Source organism: Xenopus laevis, chromosome 3L, assembly GCF_017654675.1.
Source record: "Xenopus laevis strain J_2021 chromosome 3L, Xenopus_laevis_v10.1, whole genome shotgun sequence".
NCBI classification, from domain to species: Eukaryota; Metazoa; Chordata; class Amphibia; order Anura; family Pipidae; genus Xenopus; species Xenopus laevis.
In genome coordinates this window covers 95576267-95596103 of record NC_054375.1, presented here as the reverse complement: position 1 = coordinate 95596103, position 19837 = coordinate 95576267, and the positions used below count along the sequence as shown (strand labels likewise).

The 19837-nt window shown below is 40.1% G+C and overlaps 1 protein-coding gene across 2 annotated transcripts in view; it reads left to right on the top strand.

Moving 5' to 3' along the window:
• Nucleotides 1–19837, top strand: part of hcls1.S (hematopoietic cell-specific Lyn substrate 1 S homeolog) — a 37358-nt gene that overhangs the window by 11276 nt on the left and 6245 nt on the right. For both annotated transcript variants that reach the window (XM_018250845.2, NM_001089964.1), the window contains 10 exon segments: nt 445–518; nt 735–864; nt 4218–4328; nt 6200–6254; nt 8971–9026; nt 17142–17196; nt 18065–18175; nt 18291–18401; nt 19092–19147; nt 19736–19805. In XM_018250845.2, the coding sequence (XP_018106334.1) occupies nt 445–518; nt 735–864; nt 4218–4328; nt 6200–6254; nt 8971–9026; nt 17142–17196; nt 18065–18175; nt 18291–18401; nt 19092–19147; nt 19736–19805 (829 nt within the window).

The window sequence follows — 19837 nt, the reverse complement described above, 5'->3', positions numbered from 1 at the left end:
ATATCAATTATTCGTTTTGGGTAATTGTCCATGGTCCAAACCCATCAGGAAGTGTGTCGGTCTTTGTACAGTTAATGAAAATATTGATTAAGCAACTCTGTAATAAAGTACCTGTTGTATATCAAGAGTGTTTTTATTGCATGAAACATACATTTTTGTATAATCTGCTCTTCTTTTGCTTATTCCTTCCACTCACCCAAGAGCCTCAAAAACTGTTTGTGCTTTAAATAAGATATTGTACAACTAAAAGATAATGTTTGGTTGTGTGGGTATATATTCCATTTTTAGCTTAACCAGCATTTTCTGCATTAATACTGCAATAGTATAGTATATCGTATAATATAATAATAATAATATTTAAAGTTCTATTGCTTCCTTGAGCATGGAATAACACAGATTTTTTGTCACTAGTAAATTTGATAACATAATCCACTTACCCTCTAGAATGACATTACAGAAGAGGAACAGCGTTGGGGAGCCAAAACAATAGCAGGATCCGGCCGTCCACAGCATGTAGAGTGAGTCACTGACATATTAAACTTCTGTCTCCTTTTTTCTTGCCATATATTTTTTCTAAATTATAGGGGATTATTTATGAAAGGTCGAGTTGTGTTTTTCCCCAAAACATTTGCGTGAGTTTGAGGTAGAAAAATACTCACAAACTTGACCTTTGATAAATAACCCCCAAAGTGTCACATACTTTGCTCTCACTGTTGTCTGATATTCTACCCAAGCATAAAGCAACTGAGAAACAATGTTTCCACGGAGCATGAAAATCTGAAAAAGAAAGCGCTTCAAGATGGTCCTCGTGCATCATATGGATATGGTGGAAAGTTTGGAACAGAGAAGGACAGGATGGATAAGGTAAGTTACTAAAAAGCTCATGATGACATTTGCCTTATGAAGTTAGTGGGTGGTTTGTTGCTATGAAAAAAAAGAAAAATGTATAGCTCTATGGGCTGCCCTCTGGTTAAAGCCATGCATGGACTTTAAAGTACAAGTAATATTGTGCCAAACATCATCCACACATAAAAAAAGGTTTTTTGGGGGCCGATTCACCAACTTCGAGTGAAGGATTCGAAGGTAAAAAACTTCGAATTTCGAAGTTTTTTTTGGGCTACTTCGACCTTCGACTACGACTTCAAATCGAAGGATTCGAAGTAAAAATCGTTCGACCATTCGATAGTCGAAGTACTGTCTCTTTAAAAAAAACTTCGACCCCCTAGTTCGGCAGCTAAAAGCTACCGAAGTCAATGTTAGCCTATGGGGAAGGTCCCCATAGGCTTTCCTAAGTTTTTTTGATCGAAGGATATTCCTTCGATCGTTGGATTTAAATCCTTCGAATTGTTCGATTCGAAGGATTTAATCATTCGATCGAAGGAATAATCCTTCGATCGTTCGATCGTACTATCTGCGCTAATCCTTCAACTTCGATATTCGAAGTCGAAGGATTTTAGTTCCTAGTCGAATATCGAGGGTTAATTAACCCTCGATATTCGACCCTTGATGAATCGGCCCCTAAATGTTTTAAAGATTGATGAAATTTGTGTAATTGTGTATTTTTTATGAATTGTGTTGGTATAATAAAATAAAGTCCAAGGTATGTGTTCCAGCTTAGAATATTAAACTAGGGTTATCATTTATCCTCCACTGGTACATAATGCACTGTGATATAGTGAAAAGGAAAAAATCAATTATTTAGCTAAAATCTCACCACAGTTGCTCTTTCATGCACTACTGTTATTTACCTTAAAAAATTAATTCACAGATATATATATATTTATATATATGTAACCCCTTTTTGGCCACCCCCCTGTGCCAAAGGTTATACATCATACTATTTCTTACCAATTACAGGTCCTGAGTCCCCTTTGCTAGGTGAAAGGGTACTGGGAAAACTCCTCTCTGGCAGTGCCTCTACCTAATGGGATCCGGGAATACACCTGCGGGTGGCCCTATTAGGAAAACATTCAATACACACACTTGCTTTATAAAAATATCAACTTTATACAAGGAAGTGCAGATTAAAGGGGAAATAAACTGTAAAGGTACACACATATGCATTTAAAAAACCCTGGTGACCCTGTGCCAGTCCTATCCTGGTAATTCCCTACCAGGCAAAGTCCCACACTACTCCATTGGAAGAATCAGAGTCTCAGTCCCTTATCCCCAATGAGTACAAATGGTCCAGGTAGCACTACTTTCCCAAGTACCTTTCCCGATGGACAAGGTACTGGCTCCCACGTGGCAGGCACACCAACAGCCTGTGACACGGTATAAACCCTGCTGGATCCTCTACTCTCCCCAGGCAGACTCACCCGAGGGCTCACACACAGAGCTGGCAGGCTCACACAGAGTGGAAACAGGCATCCACAGCGATGAGAATCTTTATCCAAGAAATGCAGCTTTGATGAATCAGTAGCTGAACTGTAGCTCCCAGCACTGTCTATAGCGCGAGCCTTTCCATATCCAATTTGGAAAATCTGGAGCTTCCGACCCTCCTGGCTGAGCTCCCAAGCATGGGGTCGCCTACCCAAGCCTCAGAGGCCTCCTGTCTCTACATCTTGGCTGCTGAATTCATTCTCTCCTCCAAGAAGTGACATCCAGCAGTAAAACAGCAGAAATCTGTAATGGCTGTCTGAGCACATGGCTCTCCCTTTTATAGTAAGGTGGTACAACAGTGACACCTTGTGGTATCCTCCAGTATCTGCCATGCTGCACCCACAATGCTCTGGCCCCAGCCCTTGGGAAAACCCCTAGCTCAGCTATGTGGCTCTCTGTAGGGTCTATATATATATATATATATATATATATATATATATATATATATATATATATATATATATATATATATATATATATCTATCTATCAGTAAATGGACTCGCACTCCCCATGGTGAAGTGAATAAATGTGTCTTATTCTTCAATGCATATCCGACGTTTCGGCCCACATTAGGGCCTTTTTCAAGGATATATAGTGAATAAAGTACCCCCTCTTGTAAAATATAAGGATATTATAAGTTACCGAGGAGTTTCATGACCATATAAAAACACGAGGCCGAAGGCCGATTGTTTTTATACAGGTCATGGAACTCCGAGGTAACTTCTAATATCCTCATATTTTACAACTGGGGGTACTTTATTTATTATAATACACAAGTTTCAGTGAGTCATGTGACAGAAATGACATCAGAACTCACCGTTTATAACTGATGACATCAGAACTTACCGTTTATAAGGATATCATTTACAGGATATTCATGGCTTTTGTGTATTATATATATATATATATATATATATATATATATATATATATATATATATATATATATATATATATATATATATATATATATATAAGATAATCAGGAAGTCATCGCTGCCTGGGTGCAATATGCCCAAAAATTAAGTAGAGAAGTGAAGAAGCTCGCACTCACAGGACTTATCAAAATCAAAAATGGTGTTTATTTCAATATAAGTAACTAACGTTTCGGCTTGCACTCAAGCCTTTCTCACTTTGAGAAAGGCTTGAGTGCAAGCCGAAACGTTAGTTACTTATATTGAAATAAACACCATTTTTGATTTTGATAAGTCCTGTGAGTGCGAGCTTCTTCACTTCTATATATATATATATATATATATATATATATATATATATATATATATATATATATATATATATATATATATATATATATATATATATATATATATATATATATATATATATATATATATATATATAAATATATATATATATATATAAATCTTGCTGTTATATGAACTGTGATATAGTGAAAAGGAGAAAGTCAATTATTCAGCTAAAACCACAGTTGCTGCAGCTTCCACACACTACTGTTATTCACCTTAACAAATGAATTGGAATATTCTTGCTATGCTTGAATAGGCTAACTTCATTTCACATTATAAGTGCTGCACCATACCCACAGTATGTTCAGTGGAGTTCTACAACCAAGATAGGTTATGCAGCAAAAACAATATTTAGGGACCATATTAACAGCTGCAGAGACTCTGCAATGAAAACTGGTGATGTCTAGGTGTTCTGCTTTAATAGACTACTAATTCCTCAAAGGTGCAAGAATCTCCGTAAACAGTGCTGAAATAGTGGTCAGCAATATAATCCAGCAAGAAATTATATGTAAGGAGAAAGTGTTGGGCTGGAGACATGGCTCATGTATTTCTTCTTGATCTACCAGAGTGCTTTGGGCCATGACTACCATTCAGAGATGGAGAAACATTCCTCACAGACAGATGCAGCAAAAGGCTTTGGAGGGAAATACGGGGTACAGAAGGATCACACAGACAAGGTGAGTTACAGCAAACAGTACACGTACACATCGTACCTTAATGATATGATACATGTAACAAAATCATTAAAAAATATACAATTATATTCATAGAATACAGACACTAAATAAAGACATAATTATGGACCAATCTGTGCAGTCAGTCGTAATTACTGTATATACCAAATTTATATTTATTTTTGTTTGAGGGGGTTTCCACAGCACTGTTATATAATCTAACAACTAAAACAGTAATATTCGATATATAACTTCTGTTCCAACAATATATCAAACTGTAGGTAGACATTGTGTAATCATTTTTATTTTCAATAAATAAATTAGGGATGTCTAACGTAAAGTTCTGAACATACCCTGGAAGACTTCGGTGCTGACTGTGGTACCATGCTTAAGGATAGATTACAATATAGGGGTCCCTTTTTTTCTTAAAGGCATATTTCAGTTTCATATTAACTTGGTGTGATCTAGATAAAAGTGGTCTAAAATTGTTTATTGGCTTATATTTTGATATGCAGCAATCAGACTTGCAAAGTTGACCAACATCTTATTGTTAGGGCTTGAATACCCTAGCAACCAGGCAGCAGTATGGAAGTCTGATTAAAATATGTATTGTAGATGTCCTAAATAGAAAGATAAGCAATAAAAAATAAGAATAGCTTTACATTTGAACCCTCACTACCAATCTGTTTTGGTTGGCAAATGTCCGTTAACTTCACAGCCAACTGAAGGCTAAAAAAAGTAGAATAGGAAGGCTAAAAAATATAAAAGCGATACAAAAGTAGAGCCAAGTGAAAGTTGTTTAAAATTGGTCCATGTATAACACTTGATAAAGGGCGTGTAGCCTGAAACATGTAGTGAAGAATAAACCACTTAGCAGTTAATCTGCATCGTGTGCTCTCTCTCGGTCTTACTGAGTTTTTTGGTCCATGTATAACATATTTAAAAGTGAACTTCCATTTTAAAGATGGAAAAAAGTAGTAGTACACACATGAGGTTAAAGGGATACTGTCATGGGAAAAAAAAATAGTGCTGCTCCAGCAGAATTCTGCACTGAAATCCGTTTGTCAAAAGAGCAAACAGTTTTTTTATATTTCATTTTGAAATCTGACATGCGGCTAGACATATTGTCAGTTTTCCAGCTGCCCCCTGTCTGTACTGCAAGTTGGAGTGTTATCATCCCCCTCCCTTTAACCCCCAAGAGACTAACAACAGAACAATGGGAAGGTAACCAGATAGCAGCTCCCTAACACAAGATAACAGCTGTCGGGTAGATCTAAGAACAGCACTCAATAGTAAAATCCATGTCCCACTGCGACACATTCAGTTACATTAAGCAGAAGAAACAACAGCCTGCCAGAAAGCAGTTCCATAGTTCAGCGCTGGCTCTTTCTGTAAGCACACGACCAGCGTCGACTGGGACACCAGAGGCCCACCCAAAAACCTTAGACCAGGGGCCCACTCAGTATTAATATTCTTCATCTCCTCAGTCAACCACTATTCTCCTAGTTTGTTTTCTTTATACTATAATCTATTATTCCATCTATTTAGCCTCTTTGCTCTCATATAATAGGGAATGACCATGAAATAGGCCAAAAGTTTAGCAGCCTGAGGGCCCACTAACACTTTGGCTCACTGGGAGTTTTCCTGCTATCCCGGTGGGCCAGTCCAACACTGCACATGACCAGGCAAAATGACCTGAGATGGCTGCCTACACACCAATATTATAACTAAAAAAAATACACTTGCTGGTTCAAGAATAAAAATTTTATATTGTAGAGTGAATTATTTGCAGTGTAATTTAGAAATAAAAACTACATCATATAAATCATGACAGAATCCCTTTAAAAAATTGTCATGCAATCTTTATCTTTCAGTCAGCTGTTGGCTTTGACTATAAGGCAAAGGTAGAACAGCATGCTTCCCAGCAAGGTAAGTACACAATACGATCCTCACAATACCACATTATCCTCTTGCCTGAAATTTATATGTGACTAATTCTGTTCAGGATTATAAATTAATGACATATCAACCAGACGCCGTAGAATGAGCCGAATCTTTCGCAAAGGATTCGGGGGTTCCGCCGAATCCAAAATAGTGGATTCGGTGCATCCCTAATTGCTACCCTTATTGGCAGCACCTAAGATCATTTTTGAAATCAGTACATATTTACATGGCCAGTGCTTACTGTATATAATTGTCTAAGCATCTCACTGGTGTCAATAATACAAAAGAGATGTGTTTTGAATGCAAAGTAGGAAGGTCAGCAGTTGTGGTAAGGTTAAAACATTTTTTTTTATTTCAAAAGAATCCACTTGGATTTCTAAAAAATGTGTAAATGGTATTACTGAATCTCTAATAACAGACAAGTCAAAATGAAACAGGTCAAGAGATGAGAGTGCTCCTTCCTCAGTTACAGGTGTGTGCTTGTATAAAGGAAATGCTCCCCACCACAGATTCCCAAAATGAAGGAAATGCCCCCACCATAAATTGTGTGGTGTGTATTAAGATATATTAATGACCTCATTCTGGAATTAGGAATAATTGCCTTTTACCCAGGACCTGCTAACGCAAACCAAGTAAATGGCTATTTGCTGATTGTGGTTGCTTCAAATACAGCTGTAGCAACAGAGGATCTGCCATGCAAGTGGATCCATACAAGTTGAAACTATGTTCATGCACTATTGGTCAACAAAAAACTTTACAACAGTTTATTTATGTTTACCATGAAGGTTTCTGTATCTTTTGTCTACTTATTTCAATATCTGCTACTGAAACTTAATACATTGCTTTAATGTGACAAAACCCAATGAAAAGTAATAAAACAAATCCATGTTCGTACACTTGAACAGTGAAGAAAAATATGTTAGCATCAAAATCATTATGATATGCAAATATTTGTTGCAAATATATTAACAACAAAACCCAATAAACAGTAATAAAACAAAACCGTGTTTGCACACTTGAATAGCAAAGACAAATATATTATAATCAAATGCATTATAATCCTTAAATTAGATGTAAAATTGGAAAGTAGGTTACCAGTTTTGTAAGTAGATGTTATACAGTTTTAATCCCCCATTATTATGTTATATTATTATTGCCTGAATGCACTTCTGTGCTTGAAAATGGGAATTACAGATAAATAAATGCAGGGCCAGTTGGAGTGTTTTAATGAAGAAGAAACTGTCTGGTTGTAACACAAATTACATTTGTAATTATACTTTAATTTAGTAAGGATATTTTAAGATTCGGATTAATTAGGATTATAGTTATGATAACGTCCAGTGCACTGGTAAACACTTGCATTACTTGTGATACATGACTGTTGTTTACATACCAGATAAGGCACCCAATAATGTAATTTATAAAGGTATTAGAAGTCTCTGACTAGTTTGGTATGCTATGAAAGTTGAGGCCACACAGTTATTTTATACATTTTATGGAACGCCTCTGTGACTTCTAATATCTTGATCAATTTTAGTAGGGGTTACATTATTATTAGCGTTCTCTAACTTCTGACATTTGGTGAGATGCTTAGGGGGTTATATATCAAGGTCCGAACTTATCTTAGTATTGTCTGCTACAAACTCCGATCTAAGCCTCTTGGGTTTTTAACGCTTATTTATTATTACATTTTCCTGAAACTTTGCTTTTTTCTGAGGTTTCACCCGATTTTCCAAATTTTTTGGAGTTTTCACCTGAAACCTCCGATTATTGCCTGAAACCTCCGAAAACGTTGGGGTTTGGCACGAGACCCAGCACACATCAATAAAATCATTGAGACTTCTCCCATTTACTTATATACAACCTCAACAAGTCTGAGATGCCGGGATTTCAGCTTCTGAGTTTTCCAGCCTCAGGGTTTAATACATTTCGAAAAATTCGTGATTTTTTAAAAGCCAAATTTTATTAAAAAAAAATCACGAGTTTTTCGTGATTTTTGCATGCGGGGCTTAGAAAATAACCTCCTCAGAGTTCGGTGTGCAGGTAGTAACCTGCACTCTCCATGCCTTAGGTTCTCTTTCCTCATTGTGTTGTGTGGTCTGCCTGCCCATATATGATAACAATCAGCCCCAAAATGTAAAAAAGAAAATGCTTTATAGTGTTAATGTTCCTTTAAACAGTCTCTGTAACTACTGAACTGGCAACAAAAATGGGTGCATTTGTGCACAGGTATTTAATTGCTGACTGGTACAGCTAAGTTTAATTGCATGAATAGTACAGCAGAATGTGCTGCTACTTTGTCTTCTCATTACATTCTTTCTACTGCTCCAATTATCATACCCTGCAGAGAAGATATGTTGGACACCTTAGGCCCCACTCCCCACCCCAGACGCAACCCCCCTCTGGCCCCCCACACCTACCTTTTTTCGTGCTTGGGCCACAACTGGGAGCCAGGAGGGGGGTCAGGGGGCAGTGCCAATAGCGGGTCTGGGCCGGCAGGGGCCCACCGGGTATTCTCCCGGTGTCCCGCCAGCCCAGTCCTGTCTGCATGGGCAGCATCTAAAGAAAACTTAGTTGATTAATTTCTAGTCCCATGTTAGTAAACACACATCTTCAAAGTACAGTTTTCCTGGTCATTTATTTGTTTATTTATCAAGATGTTAGTTTACTCTCCTAACAATGTGTATCTCTTAAAATATAGATTATGCCAAAGGATTTGGAGGGCGATATGGTGTACAGACAGATCGTGTTGATAAGGTGGGGCTTCTGATTTACAGATGCATCTTGGTTAAGGAATACTGTTGTGCTGTAAATGAGATCTGAAATCCCTTTATCCAGAAAGGTCTGAATTAAGTCAGTCATTTCTAATAGAGGTCATTTATATAAATATTTTCTTATTTTCTGAGTGAATATCTTTTTTTACTGCAATAACAGACAGCACCTTTAACATCTTTGATTCAATTAATGCATGTTGATGACAGAGCAATACTTTTTTACTAGTTAAATGTTGTAGTAAGCACAGTACACCACATTACATTCCCCTTATCCTACGATCCCAAGTGCTCCTGATAAGAGATCTTATTCCAGTATAATTTTAAGTATAATTACACTGGTTGCAGCACATTTGATTCCTTATCTGCTTTATCTGTAACTTGTGTTTTTAGTGCTCTACATGTTACACAATCTAATGGCATTACTGGCCAGTGCTTTCTATGTGTATCTGGTAAATGTTTAACTTGTTTGTTTTGGGATGTAATTGCAATGTGTATTGAAGAGTTTTATTTTTTTTAGCAATTAGTTTTTCCTGAAATATTCTGTGTTGGAATCAAAATAATTAAGTATCTCCAAAATGAATGCAGATGAGGCATACCTTTTGATAACTATTGATAACCAGGCCCACTCTTGCATATACTTTTATAGTCTCATGTTGGACTATCAGAAAATAGGCATACAGTTTTAAACAATCACGCAAAATAACATCTCTTCTGCATTACATAAATATACTTGTGTTCAGCAACACAAAGAGAATGGAAAATATATTTTTACAGTATATATTAAGCGCTTGACTTTACTTTCTATGGGTGAAATGAAAATAGAGTAGCCCTTATCACTACCCTCCAACTGTTCCCTGAATTTCACCCTATTCATAGTAACATAGTAAGTTAGGTTGAAAAAAGACAGCTGTCCATCAAATTCAACATTTTAACTTTTTTTAACCTGCCTAACTGCCAACTGATCCAGAGGAAGGCAAAAAACCCATCTGAAGCCTCTCCAATTTGCCTCAGAGGGGAAAAATTCCATACTGACTCCAAAATGGCAATCGGACTAGTCCCTGGATCAACTTGTACTATGAGCTATCTTTCATAACCCTGTATTCCTTCACTTACTAAAAAGCCATCCAACCCCTTCTTAAAGCTATCTAATGTATCAGCCTGTACAACTGATTCAGGGAGAGAATTCCACATCTTCACCCTCCAATAAATATGTTGTTTAAAGCTGTGGAATTCAACTCTGGCAAAATTCAGTGAACTGTTTTCACCTTTTGATAGATATGCCCCTTTGTGAAGAATCTCTTCTAGGATTTTGGCAATTTTCAAGATGATTCATTGAAAGTTTTTTCCCTTTTACTACTTCCATTTCATGTTCGTAAATAGTTTCACCAGTGACTAATCTCTAGAATTTGTTAAATATTAAAACTGTCAAGTAATATTGTTTCCAAGGATGTATTTATTAATGGATGTTATACCCTAGTACAGTGTTTGCCAATTTAAGAGGAAACATACCTCACCCCTCCAGTGCAAAGAGAAATAAATAGTATATTATATGTACACACCACCCAATGTACACTATGCCTAATAGCAGCTCCACCCATTGACTAGATATCATTTGGAATGCTTTAATGATCACTGCAGAAACATAGCGTGAAATCAGTAGGGCAAAGTACCCGTGCCCTAATCTTCCTCGTTTAGTATCCAGAGAAAGAGCATCTGCTGTTCAACATTCAATTGTAAGGAAATCTGTTTTACCTGGGATTGGGGGTGCTGTAAGTCGGCCGCGGGGACGCCCGCCACGCCGGCCGCGGGGACGCCCGCCTCGTGGTTCCACCATCTTGCCTCCTTAGGACGCGCGCGCCCGCGTCTCGTTTCCTTTATTTTGACGCGGACGCGCGCGCGTCGATCCTGACGCGTGTGCGTCGATTTTGGCGCGAAAACCTTGGCGCCCAAACAGGGTATAAATAGGCCACTTCCACTCCCAGCAAACTGCCCGTGATAGAACTTGTTTCTGGTGCTCTGTTCTGAAGCCTTGTGCTATTTTGCCTGTTTGAATCTGATTATCCGTGTTTGACCCAGCCTGTACCTTGACCATCCTGAATTCTGTATCCTGACCTGTGCCTGATATCCGACTACTCTTCTGCTTGTACCCTTCCTGCTTGATACCCGGTTTTGACCCTTGCCTGCCTGACTACCCTTGCTTTCTGCCTGCCACGACCCAGCCTGTCTGACGATCCTTCTGCCTTATCCTTGTCTGTTACCGTGATCCTCGGTCCCAAAGACTCTAGCTACCAGCCGTGCCCCATTGCCTGCCAGAACACTTGCTTGAACCTCTCGTAAGACCAGGTGGCACCCGATTAGGCTGAGGGCTCCTCCCGAAGCTCAAAGGTGGTCACACCACTGGTGAAGCTTAGCTCAGAACCAGGATTCGAGCACTTGTTCTGGTGTTGGGTGCCGGCCGTGACATTATCACGGGCCATGGAGGACGACGATCACACCGAAGCTGCTGCCGCTGCTCCACTTCCATCTTCTTCCGAGCTGTTGCTAACTACGCTGCTGGAACGCATGGAGGAGCAGGAGCAAAAGCAGAACTATCTACTCCAGGGGTTTCATAACCTAACACGCCAGCTGGAACCCTCGCAGCAGCCAGCCAGTTCTGTTCCTACTCCTTCAGTGGGTTCCCTGCCTGATAGGGGTGCTGTATTCAGACCTCAGGAACCCAAGATTGCATTTCCGGCCAAGTTTGGTGGGGACAGAACCCAGTTTTTTGTTTTTCAAGAAGCCTGTAAGCTGTACCTCAGCTTTTTCCCCCACTCATTTCCCTCTGACGAGGAAAAGGTCAGGTTCGTAATGACCCTATTAGTGGGTGACCCCCAAGTCTGGGCACTTAGATTGCCAGCCACCGACCCTGCCCGTTTCTCTTTAGATATTTTCTTCCGCTCTATGGCCATTCTTTACGATGACCCGGATCGCGCCTCTTCGGCCGATTCCGCTATTCGCAAACTACGCCAGGGTAAACGGGAGGTGGAAATTTACTGCACAGAGTTTCGTAGGTGGGCGGTGGAGACTGGCTGGAACGATGCAGCTCTAAGGAGCCAGTTTCGCATCGGTCTAGCCAAATCTGTCAAAGACAGCCTGGTCAATTACCCCCTATCTACCAGTCTGGATGACCTTATGTCTCTGGTTATCCAGGTAGATAGGAGACAGAGGGAAAATCGGGAGGAACAGGGTACTTCTTCTTTGTATAAGCATAATTTTAGTGCTAAGTTGTCAAACCCCTCTGTGTCTCAACCTCAGGAGGAGCCTATGCAGCTGGGCATCTTTCACCTCTCTCCTGAGGAAAAGGCACGGAGGCGGTCTCTTGGGTTGTGTTTGTATTGTGGGGAGAAGGGTCACTTCCTCAATCAATGTTCCAAGAGGCCGGGAAACGCTCTAGCCTAAATGGAGAAGGGGAGCTCCATTTGGGTGCAGGCGTTTCCTCTCCCCAATCTGCCTCCAAGGTCCTATTATCTGTTAAATTAACCTGGCCTACGGGCACTGTTAAATTGTCAGCCTTCATTGATTCTGGGGCGGAGGGTAATTTCTTGGACGCAGCATTCGCTGCTAAAAATAAAATTCCTTTGGTTGCCCTCAATCCTCCTTTGAGAATTCTGGCTGTCGATAAAAGACCCTTGGGATCAGGGGTGGTTTCCCAAAAGACCACAAATCTTTCCATGTGTGCAAATGATCTACACTGTGAGGAGATAGCTCTATACCTCATTGAGGGAGCTTCCTCTCCTCTTATTCTTGGTTTACCATGGCTCCAGAGGCATAACCCTCTGATAGACTGGGTTTCTAAGGGGGTGACTCAATGGGGTACAGGATGTAGTGGGGTTTGTTTTCCCTCTGTAGTAGCCACTACTTCTTTTGAGGGGTTACCCACAGCATATTCTGTTTTTTCTGATGTTTTCTCCAAAAAAGCAGCTGAGACCTTACCTCCGCATCGGCAGTATGACTGTCCTATTGATTTAGTTCCTGGGTCAATTCCTCCACGTGGTAGAACCTACCCTCTTTCATTGCCCGAAGCCCAGGCAATGAAAGAGTATATACAAGAAAATCTTGACAGGGGCTTCATTAGGCCCTCCTGTTCCCCTGCGGGGGCAGGGTTCTTTTTTGTGGGTAAGAAAGACGGTGGTTTACGCCCCTGTATTGATTACAGGGGGCTTAACAAAATCACTGTAAAAAATCGCTACCCCTTACCATTAATCTCCGAACTATTTGACCAGGTCAAGGATGCTAAGATCTTCTCCAAGCTTGACTTGAGGGGTGCCTATAACCTCATTCGGATCAGGGAGGGGGATGAGTGGAAAACGGCTTTTAATACTAGGGATGGCCACTACGAGTACCTTGTTATGCCGTTTGGTCTATGTAACGCCCCAGCAGTGTTTCAGGAGTTTGTCAATGACATCTTTCGGGACCTGCTGGGGATATACGTAGTGGTCTACCTAGATGACATCCTCATCTTCTCTGCCAATCTGTCTGATCATCGTCTTCATGTTTGTGAGGTATTGCGTAGGCTTAGAGCTAATAACCTGTATGCAAAATTGGAAAAATGTATTTTTGAGGTTGCTTCCGTACAGTTCTTGGGATTTAATATTTCTTCCAAGGGTCTCGAAATGGATCCAGACAAAGTAAGAGCTGTCCTGGAGTGGACCCAACCATATTCTTTACGTGCAACCCAAAGGTTCCTAGGTTTTGCCAACTATTATAGGCAATTCATTAAAAATTTTTCACTTATTGTGGCTCCTATCACAAATCTTACTAAAAAAGGTGCTGACCCCAGTATGTGGCCTCCGGAAGCTATCCAAGCTTTCGAGTTCCTCAAAAGGGAGTTTAGTTCTGCCCCAATCCTCCGCCATCCCGATACAACACTACCTTTTATAGTTGAGGTAGATGCTTCTGAGGTGGGAGCAGGGGCAATTCTCTCTCAAAGGCACCCGACTACTAATAGGTTACATCCCTGTGCATTTTTCTCTAGAAAATTTCTTCCTGCAGAGGCAAATTATGACATAGGGAATAGAGAACTATTAGCTGTCAAGTGGGCCTTTGAAGAATGGCGGCATCTATTAGAAGGGGCTAAACACCAGGTTACGGTCTACACTGACCATAAAAATCTGTTGTATATTGAGTCAGCAAAGCGTCTAAATCCCAGACAGGCAAGGTGGGCTTTGTTCTTTTCTAGGTTTAACTTTACCTTGACGTTTAGGCCTGGTACAAAGAACGTCAAGGCAGATGCTCTTTCCAGAAGCTTTGACTCAATATATTCTGAAACTGATGACTGTAGTACAATTATTCCGGGTGAAGTCATTGTGGCTACTTTGGAATCTGACCTCTCTTCTTTGTTATCCCCTGTTCAGACAGACGCTCCCTCTAACACTCCTGTTGGGAGATTTTTTGTTCCTGAAGATCTTAGAGAACAGGTTCTAAGAGAGGTTCATGATTCCAAGATGGCAGGACATCCTGGTGTAAGTAAAACTATTTCATTACTTACTCGAAGTGCTTGGTGGCCGACCTGTAAACAAGATGTTAAATCTTTTGTGGATTCTTGTCCTGTCTGCCAACGCTCCAAGACTTCTAGAAATTTGTCCCAAGGGTTACTGATTCCCCTCCCTATTCCTGAAAGACCATGGACCCATCTTTCTATGGATTTTATTGTGGAGTTGCCTGTGTCCCAGGGGAAAACAGTAATTTGGGTGGTGGTGGATAGATTCAGTAAGATGGGTCATTTTATTGCTCTTCCCCACCTCCCATCTGCCAAAACTTTGTCCGAACTTTTTATTCAACATATATTTAAGTTGCATGGGTTTCCCAGTAATATTGTTTCAGACAGAGGTGTTCAATTTATCTCTAAGTTCTGGCGCGCATTTTGCTCGTTAGTGGGGATCGATCTTTCTTTTTCAACCGCCTATCACCCACAAACCAATGGGCAAACCGAAAGAGTGAACCAGTCTTTAGAGCAATTTTTAAGATGTTTTGTGTCCGAAAATCAATCTTCCTGGGCAGAACTGTTACCCTGGGCAGAATTTGCCTACAATAACGCTACCCACTCCTCCACTGGGGAGTCTCCATTTTTTGTTGTTAATGGGTTACACCCAAAAGCCTTTTCCTTCTCTAATTCTGGTTCTTCTGTCCCTTCCGCTAATTCCTCTGTCGAACAATTTTCCTTGATTTGGTCCCAGGTACATGATTCCTTGTCTACTGCTACTTCTGCTCAGAAAAGGGCTGCTGATAAAAGACGTAGAGAAGCACCCCAGTATAAAGTGGGAGACTTGGTGTGGCTCTCTACCAAAAACATCAAGCTAAAGGTTCCTTCCCTTAAGCTGGGTCCCCGTTTCATTGGTCCTTACCCCATCACTACTGTTATCAACCCTTCGTCTGTTCGCCTTAAATTGCCTGTTAATTTCAAGATTTCTGATTCTTTTCATGTTTCTTTACTTAAACCTGCCGCTAATACTCGCCTTACTTCTGTTCCCCCTCCAGTGCAAGTTGACGGTCAGCCTGAATTTGAGATCCAGGAGTTCCTTGATTCCCGAATGGTACGTAACAAACTCCAGTACCTCACTAGGTGGAAAGGATTCGGTCCTGAGGAGAACTCCTGGGTCTCAGTTGATGACATCAAGGCTGATCGTCTTAGGAAGCAGTTCCATTTAAAGTTTCCTGGGAAGCCTGGGGGTCCGGTGTCCCCCCTAGAGAGGGGGGTAATGTAAGGAAATCTGTTTTACCTGGGATTGGGGGTGCTGTAAGTCGGCCGCGGGGACGCCCGCCACGCCGGCCGCGGGGACGCCCGCCTCGTGGTTCCACCATCTTGCCTCCTTAGGACGCGCGCGCCCGCGTCTCGTTTCCTTTATTTTGACGCGGACGCGCGCGCGTCGATCCTGACGCGTGTGCGTCGATTTTGGCGCGAAAACCTTGGCGCCCAAACAGGGTATAAATAGGCCACTTCCACTCCCAGCAAACTGCCCGTGATAGAACTTGTTTCTGGTGCTCTGTTCTGAAGCCTTGTGCTATTTTGCCTGTTTGAATCTGATTATCCGTGTTTGACCCAGCCTGTACCTTGACCATCCTGAATTCTGTATCCTGACCTGTGCCTGATATCCGACTACTCTTCTGCTTGTACCCTTCCTGCTTGATACCCGGTTTTGACCCTTGCCTGCCTGACGACCCTTGCTTTCTGCCTGCCACGACCCAGCCTGTCTGACGATCCTTCTGCCTTATCCTTGTCTGTTACCGTGATCCTCGGTCCCAAAGACTCTAGCTACCAGCCGTGCCCCATTGCCTGCCAGAACACTTGCTTGAACCTCTCGTAAGACCAGGTGGCACCCGATTAGGCTGAGGGCTCCTCCCGAAGCTCAAAGGTGGTCACACCACTGGTGAAGCTTAGCTCAGAACCAGGATTCGAGCACTTGTTCTGGTGTTGGGTGCCGGCCGTGACATCAATGGAGGTGTTATAATGACTTTCTGTATATAGTCAATTTCTAATTAAATGTGCTGTATCATACTCACATATGGGTTGAGTTAAATGACAAACAAAAAAGTTCAGGTATGGAATCCCTTATCAATAAACCCATTATCCTAAAAGCTCTGAATTATGAGAAGGCTGTCCCATAGACTCCATTCTCATCAAAAATGTAAAAAAATATTTTCTTTCTTCTCTGTAATAATAAAACAGTCCACTGTACTTGATCCCAACTAGATATAAATACTTATTGGAGACAAAACAATCCTATTGTTTTTAATGATTTTTAGTAGACTTATTATTAAAATATGGTGATCCAAATTATGGAAAGATCATATACTGTATCTGGGAAATCCCAGGTCCCAAGCATTCTGGATAACAGGTCCCATAACTGTTCTAGCACTTACAGGTAATACTCATAGTGCACAATTAAAAACAGAGGACTTTGTATTTTTTACATTTTGTCCCTGACAAAACTATTTTCACAAGGATGCTAAATATCACAGCCAGCAAAAACAACCCCAAATTGGAAAAACATGCCATTGTCCTTTATGTTCCTATTGTGTTTTAAACAACTGTAACTTTTTCTTATTTTCTTTTTTTTAGTCAGCAGTTGGATTTGAATACAAGACAGAGTTACAGAAACACTCTTCCCAGAAAGGCAAGTAATGTGACAAGAAAGCAATTAAATATCAGAATAGTACAATAATAAGGTCCCATTAGATATGTATTTTGAAATGGATCATTGCATTTTTATACTTTCTTATTACATGGCTCTCTGATTACTCCTTGATTTGACACAGTTCTGTTGTATCTGTTTGGCAAGCATGGCTAAAGTTAGATTGCTAGCTAGGTATTCTATAACATGGGGACATTGCCCTTCCCCTGCTGTCCAACTTGTTCTATGTTATAGGCCAACGTTCAACTGTATTACATAAGGTTGCTACAGACCAAGTGAAAACTGGATTATCCATTTTAAAACCAGTAGATGGCCACCCTAGTACTACATTTTTGTGGGCCAGTTTTAAACAAAAGAGGTCTAGATTGAGACTGGTAAATCAGGGGAAGAGGAGCCTGCCTTCAGTGCTTCTGAATAAAGAACCTTTGTGGGATGTGTTATGTTTTGGTAGCCGAGGATTAGTAGAGTATCTCAAACCCTGCTATTTAGGAACAGATGACAGCATTGTGTGTTCATTTGTTTTCTTACAGACGTTTTTTTTTTTTTAACTTTAAAGGGATCCTGTCATCGGAAAACATGTTTTTTTCAAAACACATCAGTTAATAGTGTTACTCCAGCAGAATTCTGCACTGAAATCCATTTCAAGTCACATGACTTGGGGCAGCTGGGAAATTGACAATATGTCTAGCCCCATGTCAGATTTCAAAATTGAATATTAAAAATTTTTTTGCTCTTTTGAGAAATGGATTTCAGTGCAGAATTCTGCTGGAGCAGCACTATTAACTGATTCATTTTGAAAAAAAATGTTTTTCCCATGACAGTTTTCCTTTAATGAACCCTTTTATTCCAGATCAGTCTCAAGGTTTTGGTGGTAAATATGGAATACAGAAAGATAGGCAAGATAAATCAGCCCACAGCTGGAGTCACAAAGAAGAATTACAAACTCATCAATCTCAGACAGGTAAGAGTATATCCTATATAAAAATAAAGGAGATGCCGCCCCAACCAAAGCCACCAGGTATAACATAATCTGCCCTCAGCTCACTGTTCCCCTCTTTTAATGTAATCTTTTTTAGATTATACCCAAGGCTTTGGGGGTAAGTTTGGGGTCCAGAAAGACCGACAAGATAAATCTGCTCATAGCTGGAGTCATAAAGAAGAAGTAAAACCTCACGAATCACAAACAGGTAACTCCTTTAGTCACAAAAGCCTAAATATTAAATCTACTCACAGAAATCTGACAGGCTCCTTTAACATTGAGTCAAGTCTTTTTTAGTGACACTTTCAACAATTATAAAACTGCTCAAAACTGATCAAATGCCTCAAACGCAGACCCTGACTCTGTCTTAGGCAATGAGCATGTGAAGCCAGCTACTTGGTGCTATTTACTATGTAGATATTCTGCTCCCTCTTCGTTTCAGTCTGACTTTTCCATAAAAAGCATACACTATACATTTGAATAGTAGACACAACCACATTTTTATATAACAGAAACCTGGCAGAAACTCTGTGTACGTGGAGAAATAAAAGCAAATGAATTCTGAAATTCACTTAAGGCATTCTGTGACAGGACTGGCTACCTGGTATATCATTACTAAAGAACTAGTCAAGGTACAAACCTGTCTTAGTGGGGGGAAACACAAACACAGGCTGGGCAAGAGTGAACACTATTGTTTACGAAGTAGAATTCTTATTCTAGTTTAAGTGGAAGCTAGACAAGTGATGAATAAAAGACTATGCACCTGCATATATTTTTGGAGTAATAATGAAGTTAAAATCAGATCCTACGCTACAGGATATGAATATTTCTATAAACAGATTCATCTGAAGGATTATTTAAAATGGCCTTCAACTTGTATATTACTTTATAAATACAGATTATACCAAAGGATTTGGAGGACGTTTTGGAGTACAGACTGACCGCATAGACAAGGTAAGCAAGCATTATACTATATATTAATAGAGGAAAGGATTAAAAAGCACAAATGGAATATTACAGAAATAAAGTCTATTTTCTTCAGCTGTTTTTAAAAATATTGTCCTCTGCTTCACTTACCTTTATTTTGTATGCTACAAAAAGGCCTTTGGGCAAAGTAAAGTATCATTCACATAAAAAACTTTATTCAATGCAAGGTTTTAAGGATTTTTCTTAATACTGTAGACAGTGGTTGAAGCGGCTCCTGCACTTCATGATGTGCATCGGGTCCCCCATTCTGGCGCATACAAAAAATTTTAGGATGACACAGAGCTTGCCTTGATAACAGTATCCACAGAATGGCACTGTCTGTATGCTTTAATTGTAAATTCCAAAAGAATTAGGAAATAAGATTAAATTAATTTGCTCAACTAACTCAATAAAATAGGATTTGAAATTATTTCTTAAGGTGACAGGTCCCTTTAAACAGAAAATTACATTACTTGGCAAGGCCTTGGTTTGGTGAATCTTGTGACAATGCTATTATGTATAGCTGCTGGCTCTCTATGCATGACTCTTGTAATTTTTTTTATGAACTCCCTACAGTGTGCATCAGGATTTGGTGAGATTGAAACCCCCAGCTCTGCTTATGAGAAGACCCAGCCTTTAGAAGCTAGTGAGTAATTCACACAAAAACTCAAATAATCA